Source organism: Rhinolophus hipposideros (assembly GCF_964194185.1).
Source record: "Rhinolophus hipposideros genome assembly, chromosome: 16".
NCBI lineage: Eukaryota > Metazoa > Chordata > Mammalia > Chiroptera > Rhinolophidae > Rhinolophus > Rhinolophus hipposideros.
This window is the reverse complement of record NC_138062.1, coordinates 29589955-29607219: the sequence shown is the minus strand read 5'-3', so window position 1 is coordinate 29607219 and position 17265 is coordinate 29589955. Positions and strand designations below refer to the sequence as shown.

Below are 17265 nucleotides of genomic sequence, written 5' to 3'. Positions count from 1 at the left end.
GGACGCGCCGCACGTTCCCCGGAGAAGGGCTCGGGCCGGGGGCGGGGACAGGGAGCCGCGACCCGCACTCGCACAGGTTGCCCCGCGCGAGCCGAGGACACACGGGGTTAACCATGTCCCCGGGCATCTGCCCACCTCAGCCCCCAATTCAGCTCCTCCGCACCCCCGCCGCCCGCGGTCGATCCCGAGGAGCCCCTCCGACACCCCCGCCACAGCCCGGCGCCGAGAGCTTTTGTTTTGGCCGCGACGAGAATAGCGATCCCTGAGGAGGAGGTGCCGGGGCTGCTGGTGGCTCCTCAGCACTGGGTGAGGCAGAGGAGCCGGCCGCCGCGGCGCCTCCACGTTCCCCACACTCCCCGCGCCCTCTGCCCGCTCACCCGGCCGGGAGACCGCACGCCTTCGTGCTCACCTCACACCGTCGGACCCGGCTCCCAGGGGGCTGCCGCGCCGGCCGGGGACCGCCGCGGGTCCCTCAGGTAAACGGTGGGAGCGAGGACCGCCGGCGCGCGCGCCTCGGAGCGACCGCGAGCCTTCCCGAGCGCCGAGGCGCGCGGCCCGGGCAACGACGGAGCGCGCGCGCGCGCGAGCGCGTACGCACGGCGCAGGCGCGCTGCGCAGGCTCGGCGGAGCGCTCCCATTTTGAGCCCGGCTGCGCGGGGTCCCTCGGAGCGCTTCGTTGTTCTCTGCCTCGCTTTTTTGCGAGGCGGCTTGCACTGTCCTGCCCCAGTGGAGTCAGTCATTCCCAGCTCTGGAAACGCGTTGTTCTTAAACGTGCTCAGCACTGTTTGTAAAGCCTTTTCAACCCCCCGTCCTGAGACAGCGGGGCGATTCTCATCCCTCCAGCCTATGATGCTATAACTGCAAAACCGCCAAAACCTGTTCTGAGAACAAGGGTGCCCACCTCGGGACCCAGGCACTGGAGGCGGTCAAGAGGCTGGTCACCCAATGCTGGGGTGCAAGTAGAAGTAGGAAACTGGCCTATTTCAGAGGCCCACGCTGTAACAACAAAGCAGACAGGATACCTGCCCAAGAACAGTTGATGTCCTCTTTCCCAAGACCTTGATGAACAGGGGAACTTACGGTTGGGTATCCGTGGCGTTCCCCATCTTTTTAAGGACATGTTTCCCTTCCTTTTCTATACAAACAATTTTAGGGCTGAAAACATTCTTAGAGACCATCTAAATCCAACCTCTCGTTTTTCAGACGAGGAAAAGAACGCCTAGGAAGATTAAATGACTCGCCCAACGCCATGCAGCGTTTTCATGGCAGGCTAGATTCATCCAAGGCCACAGCTGTTCTTTTTCACCGCCCTGTTTTACCTACCTTTCTTTCTCTTCCTTTTTGTCCCTTTTCAGCCGACACGTCAGCAGTGGCATCATTTTGTTCGGTTGGTAACAAACAGGACTTCAAGTAATATTGATCCCGTTGCACAACAACGTGAAGGTATTTAACGCTACTCGACTGTACACCTAAAAATGGTAAAGAGAGTAAATTGTTATGTTCCATATTTTACCACGGTTTTTAAAAGGTGCTCAATAAATGTTAAATATTGAGTATTACGCGTAGACAGCCATAAGTATAGTTTAACATCAGAAGGTGAGCTATGGGGAAAGGCATAATAAATGAGATCTAAAGTGACATTTTAAATTTTCCTAAGAAATACTTGTGCCGTACCGTTTTTGTTTTTTAAAGTCATGTTGATCCTTAGGCTGATTCTAAGCAACCCAGTGTGTCCTGTGGAGCCAATACTGCCTTTATTGAGGATGAGTGAGGAGGAAAGTGTTGTATGTGAAAAACTATGTGCCTGCTTTATATACCGGGGTGCCAAAAAAAATGCATACACATGAATTGTATTCATCTTTTGTTATCAGTATATATTGAGTATTACCATTTTAATACAGGTTTTTTTTTTCCTTTCTTAAAATAGGTATACATGTGTTTGGCACCCTCTGTATACCCAGATTCTTTGTACTTCTGGAACCTCTAGAGATCTGCTGCTAAATACACTCATATGCAATTTACACAGCATCCTGTGAAAACTGTCAGGGATAGGACATAGAGTTCACATGGGGAGGTGGGAATGATGTAGAAATCACAGATGTAGCAACATGATTAAATCTCAGAAATAAATCATTGAGTGAAGAAAGCAAACTACAACATATGTAAATTGTTATACCTCTTTAAGAACACCTAGCTATATTGTTTGTGAGGTCAAACATGTACATATAGTAAGCATAAAACATGGACAAGTAGGTTAAACACCAATTTCATGACAGTGGTTGCCTCTAGACAAGCAGGGAGGGGAATGAGATCTGGGAAGTGTACAAAAGGGGCTTCAACTAGTAATCACACAGATGAAACAAAAGTGTTAATTTTTTTAAAAAAACTCAGTGGGGATACAAGCGTTTTTCTTATGCCAACCTCTACACTTCTCTTTATGTTTGAAATGTTTCATTTAAAAGTCACGTTGAAATATCGTGGCCATCGAGCTGGTGTGCTCACTATTATGAACACAGCTTGAATGGTGTCATTCAGACTGGGGGATAATGGGGTGGGGGTCAGCAATCAAACTCATGAGGTGCTGGACAAGAGGAGGCTCGCAGGGTGCTGGTGGAGAGGATAGACAAAAGGGACCTTATCTTCAGGAATAAAAATATTTAAATCCAACAGGGATAAAGTGCGATGCTCTCTTTTATCCCATCTCTTTCATTCCGTGCTGTAACCACCAATAGAAAAGGCTTTAATGAGCGGAACTTCACAGAGAGACACAGCACTCTTTCAGCATGTTGTTAAAACTGGTCTCTTTCTGGATGAACCCGTTTTGAAACCATAAATGTTAACTGGTAATTTAGTATTGCATCTACATACCTCCTCCAGGCCACCCCCCCACCACCACCACCACAGCCTTTGTTTGTTCATTTACATACAACCTGGTCATGTGGAAAAACCACTAGGCTGGAATTGGACAACCCAGGTTCCAATTTCAGTTTGGCCCCTTACAGATCCTTTGTTAACTCAAGGAAATCGACAATCTCAATGAGCTTCACATTTCTTTTTCTTTTTAAATTGGAGATATATAAATGCTGCCTATTTCAAATCTATGAAACACAATACAAACAACAGAGTTTATATCTGTTTAATTGGGAGGAGAGTATATTCATATCTATTTTAGTGAGGAAAGTATTTGGGGCGGGGAGGAATGTTGTTTTGTGGTTTTTTTTTGTTGTTAGCGGCTGCTTACATGAACTGCTTTACATTTACCAAAGAAGCCCTGACTGGAATTTTGAATTTTTGGTTATTCTTCAGCACTTGTTTATAGTTCTATCACAGCAGTTGTCACTCTGGGCCTTACATTAGTTATTTATACATTGTATTTTCCAGTCTTCCTCATTAGATTTTTTTTATCCTTGTATTCTCACTCCATCCTTTATTACCTGAGGGGTGGGGGTTCAATAAATATATTTAAATTAAATTTAAATTGTAAAATTTCCCACATTTGGAGTTATTCTTATTAAGGCATGCCATCTGCTGGTTTCACGGTGTATCTGTCAGCCTGAATTCCTTAATCCAATAAATTAAAATTCACGTGGAAGCATTTGTGAGTTTGTGTGTTGGGCAATTTTCCCACGTCCTTCCACTCCCAGTTGCAGGTGCTTGCTATTCTTGCACTGAATTAGTGGCGAATTCCGTCTTTTACCTGTTGGCCACTCTTAAAACCTGGAAAAGTGGAGTTTCCGTTTCGGAGCTTTCGGACCAGAGCAATATAATTGGGCATGCTCAGTAGGTTAGCCTGATTTGGAACACAAATATATCTTGAATGAGGGCTTTCAATGTTGCTTGTTTCAGGATTGGATGTATCTTCATTCCAGCATTATATTGGGAGATTGCAGCTCCTTCCTCCCATTGGCTCTCACACTTTTTCATTTTATCCGTGTGCCCAATTTTGAAGCCAGCCCTTCTCGTTCTCCTGGCCAATCAAGAGACCACACATTGTTGCCTAAGAGACCCCGGATCTCAGCGAAAGGATTTGTAGATGGTGATTGGACTACTGGAAACTAGGAGGATGGGGGCTGGGCACAGTCAAAGAAAAAGCAACTATGGCAACACCAGCGCTTGAGGCTTGAAGAGGGAGACGAGCTGAAAGAGGTGAGACAGTGGGTAGTGCATGAAAAAGAGGGAGACTTTTGAGAGTTCCACTCTCAGATCCTCTTGGGCCTCTCACAAGCCTTGCCAGTGCTCCTGGAGATCACATTTTGCTCCGTTTTAGCTGCAGTTAAACTACCAGGTGCTAAATAGTTATGCAATTAACTAACAGATAATTATTTCTGTACCTATCAAGCACTAGTTCTTTTATTATAGTTTTTGCTTTCAACTAGTTGACTGTAAGATCAATTCGTATTTAAATCTAACCATAATTGCCTGATACTTACTTGATCATAGCTGAGGTTCCCTTCTTTAATGATGCTGCAGTTTTCAGTGGGTGAGTTGTCTGTTAGCAGAGAAACTCAATCCTATTCTGCTCTGTAAACTTCAAATGAAAACCCGATAGTCCTTAGTATAATCCAAGTACTCAATTCATAATGTTGAGTTTCACCCTACATTTTCACTAGTTTTTATCATTAAACGGTCCCCCCTCCACTGTCGAATTCATTCATTCAGTTGGTTTAACAAAACCAACTGAGTACCTACCCGGTATTATGTACTATGAGATTAGGATTCAGGTGAGCAACGTCAGAAAACTACATAAGCAAAGAAACAGAGTTTTGTATTATTTTCTCTGTGTGTTGGAAAGTTCAGTGTGTCTGGGCATATTGTGCATAAAGGGAGAGACAGGCAGATGAAGCTGAAGAGGTAGATTGAAATAAATTCATAGTGGACCTAGACATGCATGCGAAGGAGTCTGGATATTTGGTAGCCATTAGGGAGCCTCTGAAGGTTTTTGAGCTGAAAAGTGACATGATCAACTGGTCCTTTAATAAATACCTTCTTAAGGAGAATGGTGGTTACCAGAGGCTGGGGGGCTGGGTCAAAAGGGGAGATATTGGTGACAGGGTACAGACGTTCAGTTATAAGATGAATAAGTTCTAGAAAGCTAATGTACAGCATGGTGACTATTAATATATACTTGAAATTTGTTGAGAGTAAATCTCAGGTGTTCTAACCAGACACACAAGTGGTAAGTATAGGGGGTGATGGATATGTTAAATAGTTTGTGGTAATCATTTCACAATGTATACATATATCAAAACATCACTCTGCACACAATTTTATATATAATTTTATTTGTTAAAAAAACAACCTCTGTAACAGTAGACTGTAAACTCCATTAAAGCAGAGACCTGTCCTTATTAAAGTTGAATAATGGTGAGAATGTAAAGATGGAATTGGAGATGTGTGGCCTCTGGAACTTTATCACAGGACCCATCCTTCCTGTTAAACATGGAACTAGAACCATACTTTGGGGGTTAGGGTCCTAGGCCTTCCTTCTTCCTTTTTATCCAAAGAAATAGTAAAGATGAACAGTCAGGAACAACCATTAAGGAGAAAAGAGGTCACAAAAAAGCAACCGCAAGCTTTACATGTGGAAGGAGAGGAAGACAACTTCCTTCGTCTTATTGATGGAGTGGGGGCAATTCTTTTTGTGTATGTTATATAAAAGAGTCTGTCTTTAAGATAGTCCTGAGTGGTCTATACCGTGGACATGTGTGTGTGTGTGGATATGCACACTGCCCATCTTCTGGAAGGAAAAAAATGGTAAAAGAATGACAAAAGACAGGGCAGGATACCCCATGTGCGTGCTTCAGCAGGATGGTTCTCCAAGAGGGCTCTTCCTCCTGACTAGGCTCATGTCCTGAAAACAAAACTTTCCTCAACTTCATTTGAAGATAGCCTAATTCAAAAAATTTCCAGCTCTGAGGAACCAGAAAAAAAGTGAAACAACCAGTGCAGGTCCTTGGGGAGGCCCTAGAAAAGCTCCTTTGTCCTAATTCAAAAATTTTGCCTAGCTTGTTTCCTACACAAACTGAGAAGAGAGTTTCTCAGCTTACAGCAGGAGTTTTTAACCTTGGATAAGCAACATTTTATATTCATGTGCATTTTTCTAGGGAGGAGATTCAGAGCTTTCATCACATTCTCAAAGAGTTGTTTGGCCCTTGTAAAAAGATGAAAAACAACTGGATCAATGAGAAGAAAGGTCAAAATGTAAATGAATAACAACAACAAAAAGAAATGTGTAATTTTTAACTGGGCAGATCTAGACTCAGTGATCATGCTTTGCATCTATAATTTGCCGGCTCACATGTACTTTTATAGCTGCCAATTAATAATATGTAATGCAACCATTTCTTATGCCTTTTGCAACTTAGCTAAACATGTGTGACTTCCATATTTAGCTGTTAGGGGGCTGAGAAGAACGTGAGGGCTGATCTGAGCCCCGTTTATTCCAGTGGTATGGTGGCAACGGGCAACTGCGAGAAGATATTGTCTGGTGATGTCACTGAGGTTTTAAAACATTGGCTGTATCTTCCGCTATAACTCAAACCCGAGAGAGACTATTACATGTCAAGTGAAAGCCTCAAAGTTTTCAGATCTAGTGTTTGGGGGAATCCCATATCCGCTAAAAACTAATGTGTGTGTTTTTTTAATTGTCCAATATTTGCTGCTGTAGAGTAATTTTTAGAACCAATAAACCAGGCAGGTCCCCTCAGGCATCACCACTGCCTTCCAATTTGAAACCCACCTGCAGAGAGGAAGGCAGAAACACTGAGAGTATATACGGAAGCCACAGTCAATCTGTTTGCAGTGTCTTCCATCTTAAAATATCGTGTTATGGCCCTCTAAAGGGCAGGCATTGAAGCACTCTGTGAATGATTGGAAGTTCTAAGAAAGGCTGCAAGGAAGTTGCTACTTATTGAGGCCACCTATCTGTCAGGCAGTCTGCGGGACCCTTATTCTCTGATCTTCACAGCAACAGTGAAGGGTAGATATAGACATTCTTATTTTACAAATGAGGAAACTGAAGCTCAGATAGATTCAATAACTTGCTAAAAATTATACAGCTATTAATACTAAGTTTTAGAGCCAGGACCAAACATGTATGAGGTAAAAAAAAAAAGTTGTAAACAATACAAACAGATTATAGCTAATGTAAGCAAAAGAGGAACTTTATTGCAAGGATATCAGGAGGCTCACCAAATGGACAAGAAAGGACAACAGGCTTCTGAAGGGTGAGGCAGCAGGAACAACTTAACAGGACACCAGTGCTACTTTGTATGACCACCATCGCTGTAAGGTAAGGATAAGCCAGTGTCCGTCCAGCTGGCCTCGCTCAGTCTATGACCACCTCTTGTCCAGGGAAGGTGAGGCCATCTTGATTAACCACCCCAGAAAATGCTAAACATTGAGAGAAAAGTAATTTCTCATGGAAATTATAGTGCTTTAATCAAACAAAAGCAGACATATACTGGGCATCTGAAAATAGCACATTTTTTGCAATAAAATCAATTCTGTCCGTTTCTAAAGGTTTGGCTTTGTACATTACATCATTCTACTATTTAAATATGGTATCAAGCTAGAACCCTTGCTACTTAGATGTCAGAAAGTTACGAGGGGAGGAAGAAAGTCACAAGGGACGAGAATGGAGGGTTTTATATTGCACTATGATTTTATGAATTAAAATACTTATTTCTAGCCAATATCGTATGTTCTTAGCTAGGAGTGATTCTGAATTGCTCTCTGTGGTCCAGTGAAAATAAGGTAGAGTTAAACAGACCTGGGTCTGATTTCCAGTTCCACCACTTACTGTCTATATAACCTTGGGCAGGGCATGAAACTTCAATGAGCTTCATTTTCCTCACCTATAAATGAGCTAAAACCTACCATCTCACCAGATTATTATGAGTTTCAATCGAGCATACATATAAAGTGCCTGACATATAAAGTGTTTCCAATAAATGTTCCCCCCCAGTATCCTCTCTCAAAATCTAAAAGATGGTGTGGTATTAGTATTTTTAATATTCTAAAGATTATGTTATTCATTTCTTCTGACAGGTATAGTTTTTCTTATGGAAGAATACCCAGTTATTTCATGATGGCATTTGCACCTCCAAAAAGCACGGATGGTCCAAAAATGCAGACAAAAATGAGCACCTGGACACCCCTAAACCATCAGCTTTTGAATGACCAAGTAAGTGACCAGAGCTGTTTTATCAGTTGCATCCATGCCTTAAAGGAAAAAATAAAAGTATTAAAATTTTAGTTGTCAAAAATATGAACATAAGTTGTTTAGGATTGTGTAATGGATGAAAAAAAATGAAGTTTTTTTTTTCTTCCAAAAACTTGTATTGAGCCATTGCTATATGGGCAAGGCTGGCAATAGACAGAGAATTCCTACCTGTGATGAAAATGTCTTAGATTCGTTCTTTCCTCCACTGCCATTCCTCCTCTCTCTTACCTCAAATGCCTTTTTTCTTCCACCAATGGTTCTCTGCTGGAACTACCAGGAATGAGAGAGAAGAGGGTAATAATCATTGAGCAGTTTCCAAAAAAACAGATTTCCTTCCTAGCGTGGCAGTTACTGGCTAATGCTGCACATTTTTTAACCAAATAAATAACATGAATAATCTTATCTGATTACTCACATGACTCAGGTTCTCTTAAGAAGTTTATTTCCCATCTGCATTCTGGGGAGGCACTAGTAGAAAAAGGATTGCAAGGAAGCAGAGCTGAATATCATGCTGGGATGTGAGATTGGCGTCTCTGGGGATTTCTGTTCCCGCTTTAGTTAGGGGCAGAATTTACCAGCAGCTCTGTGAGCTGTTATCGGTACAGTTGATCCTTGAACAACACAAGTTTTGAACTGCATTTATACATGGGTTTTTGACTGCGTGGGGGGTCAGTGCCTTGACCCCCTTCATTGTTCAAGGGTCAACTGTACCTATTATAAGGACCACATCTGGTTGGCAGTAAAATGCAATCAACATCAATAAAACTGACCTCATTATCTTGCTCATACACACCAGTTCTTTCCCTCGGTGAAAGACACCACTTTACGCCAAATCACGCAAGCCAGAAATCTTCCTTCTTCCTGTTAGGTCTGAGTTTGGTTTTCCCCAATTTCCAAGTCCGTAACCTAGCCTGTGACTTTTGGCCTAGAAGACCCTATAGTTTCACCATAAAAGACACAAGATTCTTGGGTCAAAGATAAAGCACTTGATTACTCACAGTGTAGCAAGCAGCCTGAGCTTCATGTTTGCGTTGGTTCTTGTTGCGACCTGCACAACACAAGCCGTGGGAAGGCGAGGGAGGCAGCAAGGGTTAAATTATAATAAAGAGACAGAGACTCAAATACAGTTAAATCACAGAGGACCAAGGGACTCGCAGCCTCAAGAGACTGGAGCCCCGTATTGGGTCACTATCAGTATTTATTGATTTTTTACAATAGAAATCACATGATCGGGGCAGGGTCTGTGAAACTCTTACACCACATGACAAACATTTTTCCAATTCCCATAATTGTCCCATAGCAACCGATGCACACCATCTCCAAGTGACCAAGGTGCAGTGTACACAATCCCTGGGGGAGTAAGTCTCACAAGGTGAAACTCTCCCATGAGCCAAGCAGCAAGAGTGAGATCTTATCGCTCCAGTGGGTCCTTTACACTGGAGGGTGCAGGACAATAGTTGAGGCATGCATCAGCAGCATCTCAGAAAGAAGTAGAGGCGGGGTACAACTACCTCCTAACTTTATTATGCTAACTCATGGGGGTCCTAAGGGGGTCCCGTCTGGCTTAAGTCGTCCCTCCCATGAGGAAACTTACTCATCTTTGACTGCAGACCCTGTTTACAAGGACCAAACATGGAGACTTAGGATAACATAAACTCAACCCCAATGAGGGACAATTCTGCAGGGTCATCTTTCCCTAAGGAAAGACTGGAGGGGACGGACGGCTAGGCTGCTGTGTGACTACAGGTTCTCCTTTCCCACTTTGTCCCACAGGAATGATGCAGAGGGCCCAGCTACATACATGGGCGTGCATCACAGCTGAGGAACTATGAGCCCAGAGAATCCATTGTTATTACAGTAAGCAGTAAGCAAACTTGCTCTTAGTCCCAAAAGGAGACGGTACCTCGTGGCTCAAGGTGGCCTTGCTATAAACAACTTGGAGAAATGGCCCAAGAAAAGAGCAGTCAGGGCCTTGTGTTGTTAGTATTCCAAGACATTTAGAAGTGTGAGAGGCCCAGGGAGGAGTGTCTATCAGCTCCTCTCACTTCCACTTCTAATCCAAAGTTTTAGGAGTCTCCTCCTAGAGCTCTTCATCCAGGTAGGTTTATATCTCCATTCACGCACCTACCTCCAGTTCCACATTCTGAGTTTGTACCCTCATAACCCTTTGCCTGGTGCATTGCAGTAACCCCCGAACTGGTTCCACTGCCTCTATCCCTACCAACCCATTCTCTGTTCTGGTCCCAGAATGATCGTTCTAAAATATCAATCTAATCCTATCATGTAAAACCCATAATGGCCTGCTCCAAAGGGTGAATTCCAACCCCCCATGCATAACATTGAGGACGTTTCATGAGGTGACCTAAGTCGGCCTCCTAGTTCCAACCTCTGTCACTGCTTCCTCTCACCTTGTGTCCAGGCTCCCAGAAGAGCCATTCTCTCTCACATCTCCACACCTTTGCACATGCTCTCCTCTTGCCTCCTGTCAGAGTCAACTCAAATGTCATTTCAATAGGAAGCCTCTTCCTGCTTGTTTTTCTTTCCTCTCATCACCATTTATCGGCTTTCCCACTTGACTCTAATATGTTAAGAGTTGAGAGTCTGTCTTTTCTCTCTGTGTCACCAGTGCCTTGTATGGTTCCTGAGGCATCAGACATGGAGTCAGAGTTCAGCTATACTCCCTGGGATCTTCTCCATATACTCTCACCTTCTTGTCCCTCCTTCCTTAGCCTGAATGTGACTTCCTCTCTGAACCCAACAGATATGCTCAACACTCTGGCAAAGTCGAAGCAGCAATACTGACCCCTCCTGCTCAGTACTTTCTTATTTCTACTCCTCTGATGTGAAACATGAGCAATTTGGGGAGGTAGACAAAGAAGCTAGTGTAGCAATAGGAATAATGAGAAACAAAAGGGAGAGAGACTAAAAAGGAAAACGATAAAGGAAGCGTGGAAAGAAGAGTGAGATAGAAAAGAAAGGAGGGACCAGGAGAAACAAGGAAAGGCAGAAAGAGGAAGAGAAATCAACCTTCATCTAGTCCTAAATAACTCAGGTTTATTGAAAGTCTTTTATTCAGCTCAACAAATATATATTGATCATCTATTTGCAATGCTCTTAGTTCTCCAACAGTTTCTATAACAGCTTCTCTGCTTTCCACCCCGCCCCCACAAAACCCTCAGTGTTTAGCTCTGAAATCTGTTTTCCCATAGAATGGTGAAGGTTTTACACACATGTGAAAAAGTGGCTTGAATTGAAATACATAATTCATTGGATGCCTTGATTTTCAGAATTTTTCTTTGAAAAATTGGAAGTCTTAAACAACTTAGGAGCTATGCAGAAAAAAGTGTCTTAATTGCCCAATGGCCTGTTGCAGGTTGGGTTACAAGAGAAGCAGACTCTGAGGTTGGCATGTAGGGTGTTGATTGGGCGGGGCTCTGGGATCATCACCAGTAGGGGAGCGTTGGGGGAAGGTTTGGGGCAGAGGAAGAAGCTGGGTGTGATGCAGTCTCAGTAAGGCCTCCACTGACCCTGTGGCCACCTTCAGCATCATGGACAAGGCAGATCTCTCGAGCTCGTGGCTAATAGCCAGCAGCACTCCCAACAGGTGGGGAATGAATAAATCCTTCAGTCCTGGAGGGGGGTCTGGGCAGTGTATGAGTACTATGGCAAGCATGACATGATCTTCTCTTGATTTTTGAATAGCTTTTGTCAAATTTAATGATAATTTCTAGAGATAATATTTATTTTGCTGTTCAGATCTCCCATTTTATTAAAAAATATATATTTTTGGTTTAGTTAGGTTCTAGTTTGGAATAAAATCATTTTTCAAAATCCTGTGTATGTGTATATATACATGTGTATGTGTATACATGTAAATAGACACACACACATAGAGTTTGTGTATGTACATAACAAGCTCTGAACAGTGGCTTCCCCCCAAGGAAAATCACTAATGTTGGATGCCATTGGAGAAGGTCATCCTGTTAGAAAAGTGCTCTCATTTTTTTTTACTTTATACAGTGTGATAAAATGTCAAATTTTAAAACAAAGAAAAATACAAGTAAATAAAGAACAAGAACTCTGGGAATTGCACATTCTGGTTCCAAATCAGCTGTACCAATAATTTCCCGCATGACTGGAATAAGACACTTACCTTCTCTAGGCTTTACTATCCTCTTATAAAATGAATAGCTTGGGTCAGATGACCGTGAAGGTCCCTTCCAAATCTAACATTCTGACCATGAGAGGGATTAAAAGTAGACGACAAGGATACAGCTGGCCAGAAGGTGCCCATGCACTCATTTCAAGGGGTTTTCGACACTTCTAAAACAAGGCATTTGTCACCAATGATCGGTATAATTTTGAGGTCCTATTTTTGTTTGTTTTTAATTTTGTCTGTCTTCTATTCTAGAGTAAAATGTGAAACACATAACTATTTCAGACAAATAAGAGTCACAAGATTTTAAACTTCACAGCAGACTTTAAGCAAAGAGATTAAATTCAAATTCAGACGCCGAGAAAATAAAGGCAGCAACATAGGCAAATGTAACCGATTTCAAAACAATTCAGGCATTGTGAATTTTGAGAAGAAGAATCTTTTTAAAGTACATGTATTTATTTTCCATCTAGTGTTTGAATTAAAAGTAGCCAACATTTCTTTTCGAGTGTGGTTCACAGATGTAGTGCAGTACATGTTAAGTGGGCTTTCTGAGAAAAAGCACCCAGTTATCTCAATCAATCATAATGTAGGAGCTCCCGACATGTATTATTCCTACACCTTAATGATGTCACGTGGTGGAATATGTAACCGCAGTGCCAACAGACTAAAATAACAATGCAGAATTTTGATTTAACAGCAGGCTCGGTGCAAACTGTGATATAAACATTCTGCAAGGAAAGATCTATTTTAATATTTCCATTTTGAGTCGATATTTGTTTTCCAGCTATTTAAAATAAAGAACATGACTGCAAATCTTTGAAATGAAGATTTGCTCCAAACCAGAGAATATAAGATTCTAAGTCTAACTGAGGACCTGACAATGAAATAATTTGTCCCAAATTGTCTGGTCTAAGTTCCTCTTGTATTTCTCCCCTCCCTCTTCACTCCCATCAGTGTCTACTGGGGTCTAGATGCCATTCGGTAAAGAATTGCACCTTGCTTAGACTTGGTCATTGGCCCTTAAAAGACTGTTGGTTTACCCTGAATAACACTCCCGAACAAAACACATTTATTTGAGCAAAAGGATTGCAATCCAAGAGACAAAGATTCAGGTAGCACCTCAAACCGCGCTCTGGAGAGAGGAAGGAAAGGCAGGGTTTATAAAGGCAAAACCCACAAAATGTAATTCTTTCAAGCACATGAAGGATTGCTGGCCAGGTTAACAGGGATTGGTTAGTTCCAATATGCAAATAAGAGAGGTGAAAACTACAAGGAAGGAAGTAAAGTCCCTGCGTGTCCATGTAGCAGTTGTTATTCCAGGATGTCTGTGGCTCCAGGATGTGTATGGCTCAGCCTTGAGGGGAGTTTTGCAGCAGGTTTAGCAACGTAAACGCAGCTCTGAGAACCGAGGCACAAGATGTTCATAGGCCCCACTTCCCTAATAGCTTCCTGACTCTGTTTTAAGTGACTCTCTTAGCAATCTTTATTCCATTTTATTTTCTCCATTATCACATTGACCCTGCTTAGACTTGGTCATTGGCCCTCTGAAGACTATTGTTTTAGCCTGAATGACAGTCCCCGACCTCCCACCCTCCTCATTTCCCACCACCGTCTTGCTGCTTCTCCTGTCCCCTTCAAGTCAGTGCCCCTTTGTTTGCAGTGCTCCATATTGTCGTTGGCCACCATGATGGTCTTCCTGTCCTCCTTTTGAAAGGAGGTTGTGGTCTTGGGATCTAACCTTTTCTTCCCCTGTAAGGCCAAAAGCATGGGCAGCAGGCCACTAAGAACATAGGGCTGGAAGTCAGGACTGGCAAAATCATGGTTCCAGTGAGAAACCACGTACACAGTTGAGCTGAACACACAGTCTGGAACCAGTGATGGTTGTAAATCTATAAATGTAACCCCTTTGGGTCTTTGCTTGTCTTTTCTAAAATAAGGAAGCTGAGCCAAAAAAAAAAAAAATCTTTAGGATTTCTTTTAGCTCTAAAATTCTATGACTTTTGAAGCTTTGTTGTTGCTGTTTTTCAATCAGCAAGTGTTTATTGAGGGCTGCCATGGAAGCAGTGGAGAGTGGAGAGAAAGCGGTTGTAATCTACATGGGGGGCTAAAATGAACAGGACAACTAGAAAGCCTTAGCAAACCCAAGTGGGGCCTGGGCTGTAAGTGGAGTACGAATTGGGAGAAGCTAGATCCCTGGGCATCAGAAACGTGCTGGGGTTGGGCGATTGATGACTGATAGGATTTGGTTAGACAGAGGAGAAGAGTTCAGGAAATATGTGAATCCAGATTTTTGAATCTTCTATATTCTGTTGGTTCTCTTCCAATTTCATCTAGAAATTCTAAGTTTAAATGTTGCTGTTATTTGAGGGTCCTAATCGTCCAGGTTGCAGTTAATGGGGGGAAGGAGAGAAGGGAATTCTTTTTCTTCTTTGATGTGCAAAGAATATCTGCTTGTGATGTATGAGATTCGCTGGCCAGGAGCAAAACTGCCATTTCACTGGCCTTGAGGTTGTTGTCGAAGCAATTATTTCAATCCTCATTTTATAAGCCCTTTAAAACTAGAGTCTGAGAGTCTAGAAAAAGAAGAAAAGCATAAAACCAGCTCTTCATCCTCCTCCACACAAAGGGAAGAAATAGATCAGAGCTACTCTCCAAGTAGGAACGTTCTTGCAGGGCTAGAGAATTTAGGTGGTGCTAAGAGGAAGGGAAAAACATCGATTCCAATTCTGAACGCTGACAGGGTGTATGTGTGGGAGTGAGAGACATAGTCACATCTGTTCATTACTTTCTCTGGCTTCCTCTCTCCATAACTCCCTCCTCTGCCCAACATTCTGATAATAGTTTTCCCTTCCTCACTCATTGAAAAACACATATGACTGATACTCAGAAAAACACTTCTACACCAATATATAAATGACTCACATTGTACGGATACATCCATAAGGATATTCATTGTCACAACCACATTCATTCAGTCCAGCGAACATGAGTATTTGTGATATACTGCACTCTCCGCTGAGGACATGGTTTCTGTCCTAAATAGTACAGAACAACAAAACTACACAGATAAACACTGAGTAAACAGAGCTGCTCATTCATAAATTTCACAAGTTGTCATTCTATTGATATTGAAATATTTGGGGGGAGGATCTCCGTTTTTCCTTTTTTTCTTTGTCAGTTTTTTTCATCTCTTTTCTAATTCTAAAATTGATTTTACTTTACAATTCCATTCTTTTCTTATTTCTCACCTTCAAAAAAATTATTTCTTCTTTAAGATGAATTATTCTGCATGGAGAAAGTGAAGAAAAAGATACTTTGCCCAAGTTAAAAATAAGTAAAGTACCTTCTCAGGAATGAAATCTGTCTTTTTATACTCAGTTGAAACAAAGAAAAGATTTAATATTTATTGATTGATACTTTAATGATGTCTTTCTTGTAACGGGTATTTTAAACCATGAAATATGTAATCATTCTATTCTTTTGTATTTATTGTAGGTATTTGAAGAAAGAAGAGCTCTGCTTGGAAAATGGGTAACCATTTAAAATATACTTACTTCTATATTATGGGTAACCATTTGAAATATACTTACTTCATAGAGCCCAACAAATTCAGTTTGGACATAAGGTAATGAGTGATTGTTTATAACCTGAGAAATTTGACTGGTACTTTCCGTATCAGTTAGGATTCAGTCAGAAAGACAGAAATCATACCAGTTATTTTAACAGATATGCTTAAATTTAATAAATAGAACTGGTTAAGTAAATACTGGAAAACAGAAAAGATAACAAGGAAACACAGAAGTGCCACAGAGATAGAACTGCAGGAAATAGCTTCTTGCAGTTTTACTGATACCTTAAGAGCTCAGAGAAAGGCCTTTGTGGAGCTGGGACCGGTCCTGTAGGCAGCCCAGACTTCGGAGGAATAAAGTAGAGATGACAGCCAGCTGATTCTGATATGTCTGAGGAAGTGTGATTGTTCTGGGAGTGTGGAAAATACTGGACACTGGAATCAACAGCTACTGCCAGAGTGAAGAGTTAGGGTGACACTGCTAGGAACAGCAAGGAAACAAAAGAGTAAGGCTCTTCTACCTCAGTTTTCCTCTAGTGCTACACTCCCCGTTGGCAGCGTTTAACAGAGAGTCAGCTGTCAAAGGAAAAATACGGTTTGTAAAGCCCCAGACTTCTATATTCACCAAGCAGAATACAGAAAGGGAGTATAGATCTGAGAGACAATGGCTTAGTAACCAGCACATTTCTTTCATTTGGCTACTTAGTATCCACATACACCCTTCTACATATTTAAAGTTGTTACAGTAACAACTTTATGTTTTTTATTTAACAAGATACAACTATCCTTTATACAAATGAAGACTTTCTCATTCTTTCCTCAAAGGAGACACAGATTCCTAGTGGTCATTGTCCATCCTTGGGTCATAATCAAAGTGTCCATCTCTGGGCAATGTTTATTACTCACCAATGTTTATTACCTCTACAGCCCCACCTTGTAGTCTCTACCACCCAGAAGAATTGAAAACATAGTCATGCAAAAACTTGTACACGAATGTTCATAGCAGCATTATTCATAATTGTCGAAAAGTATATACACCCAAATATCCATCAACTGATAAATGGATAAGCAAAATGTGGTATATCCATACAATGGAATATCATTGAGCCTTAAAAAAGAAGGAAATTCTGATACAAGAATTGTAACATGGGTGAACTTTGAAGGCATTATGTTAAGTGAAATAGGCCAAACACAAAGGACAAATATTGTTGTATGATTCCACTTACATGAGGTACCTAGGGTAATCAAATTCATAGAGACAGAAAGTAGAAGAGAGGTTACCAAAAGATGGGGAGTTAAAATTATATAATGGGC

At 41.9% G+C, this 17265-nt stretch overlaps 2 protein-coding genes across 8 annotated transcripts in view; one reads left to right on the top strand and one right to left on the bottom strand.

Moving 5' to 3' along the window:
* Positions 1-552, bottom strand: part of FZD3 (frizzled class receptor 3) — an 82751-nt gene extending 82199 nt beyond the window's left edge. For all 4 annotated transcript variants that reach the window (XR_013995061.1, XR_013995062.1, XM_081075783.1 and 1 more), the window contains exon 1: positions 410-552. The gene's annotated coding sequence lies outside the window, so the exon portion shown is untranslated. The remainder of the gene's footprint in view (positions 1-409) is intronic.
* Positions 553-588: 36 nt separating this feature from the next.
* FBXO16 (F-box protein 16) overlaps positions 589-17265 on the top strand; it is a 54131-nt gene continuing 37454 nt past the window's right edge. For 2 of the 4 annotated variants that reach the window (XM_081075779.1, XM_081075780.1), the window contains exons 1-3: positions 4025-4146; positions 8050-8185; positions 15879-15914. In XM_081075779.1, coding sequence (XP_080931905.1) covers positions 8087-8185; positions 15879-15914 — 135 coding nt within the window. In that variant the 5' untranslated portion in view covers positions 4025-4146; positions 8050-8086. Of the gene's footprint in view, positions 1444-3846; positions 4147-8049; positions 8186-15878; positions 15915-17265 lie in introns of those variants that run through there. The other 2 variants (XM_081075777.1, XM_081075778.1) reach the window with 2 other exon arrangements.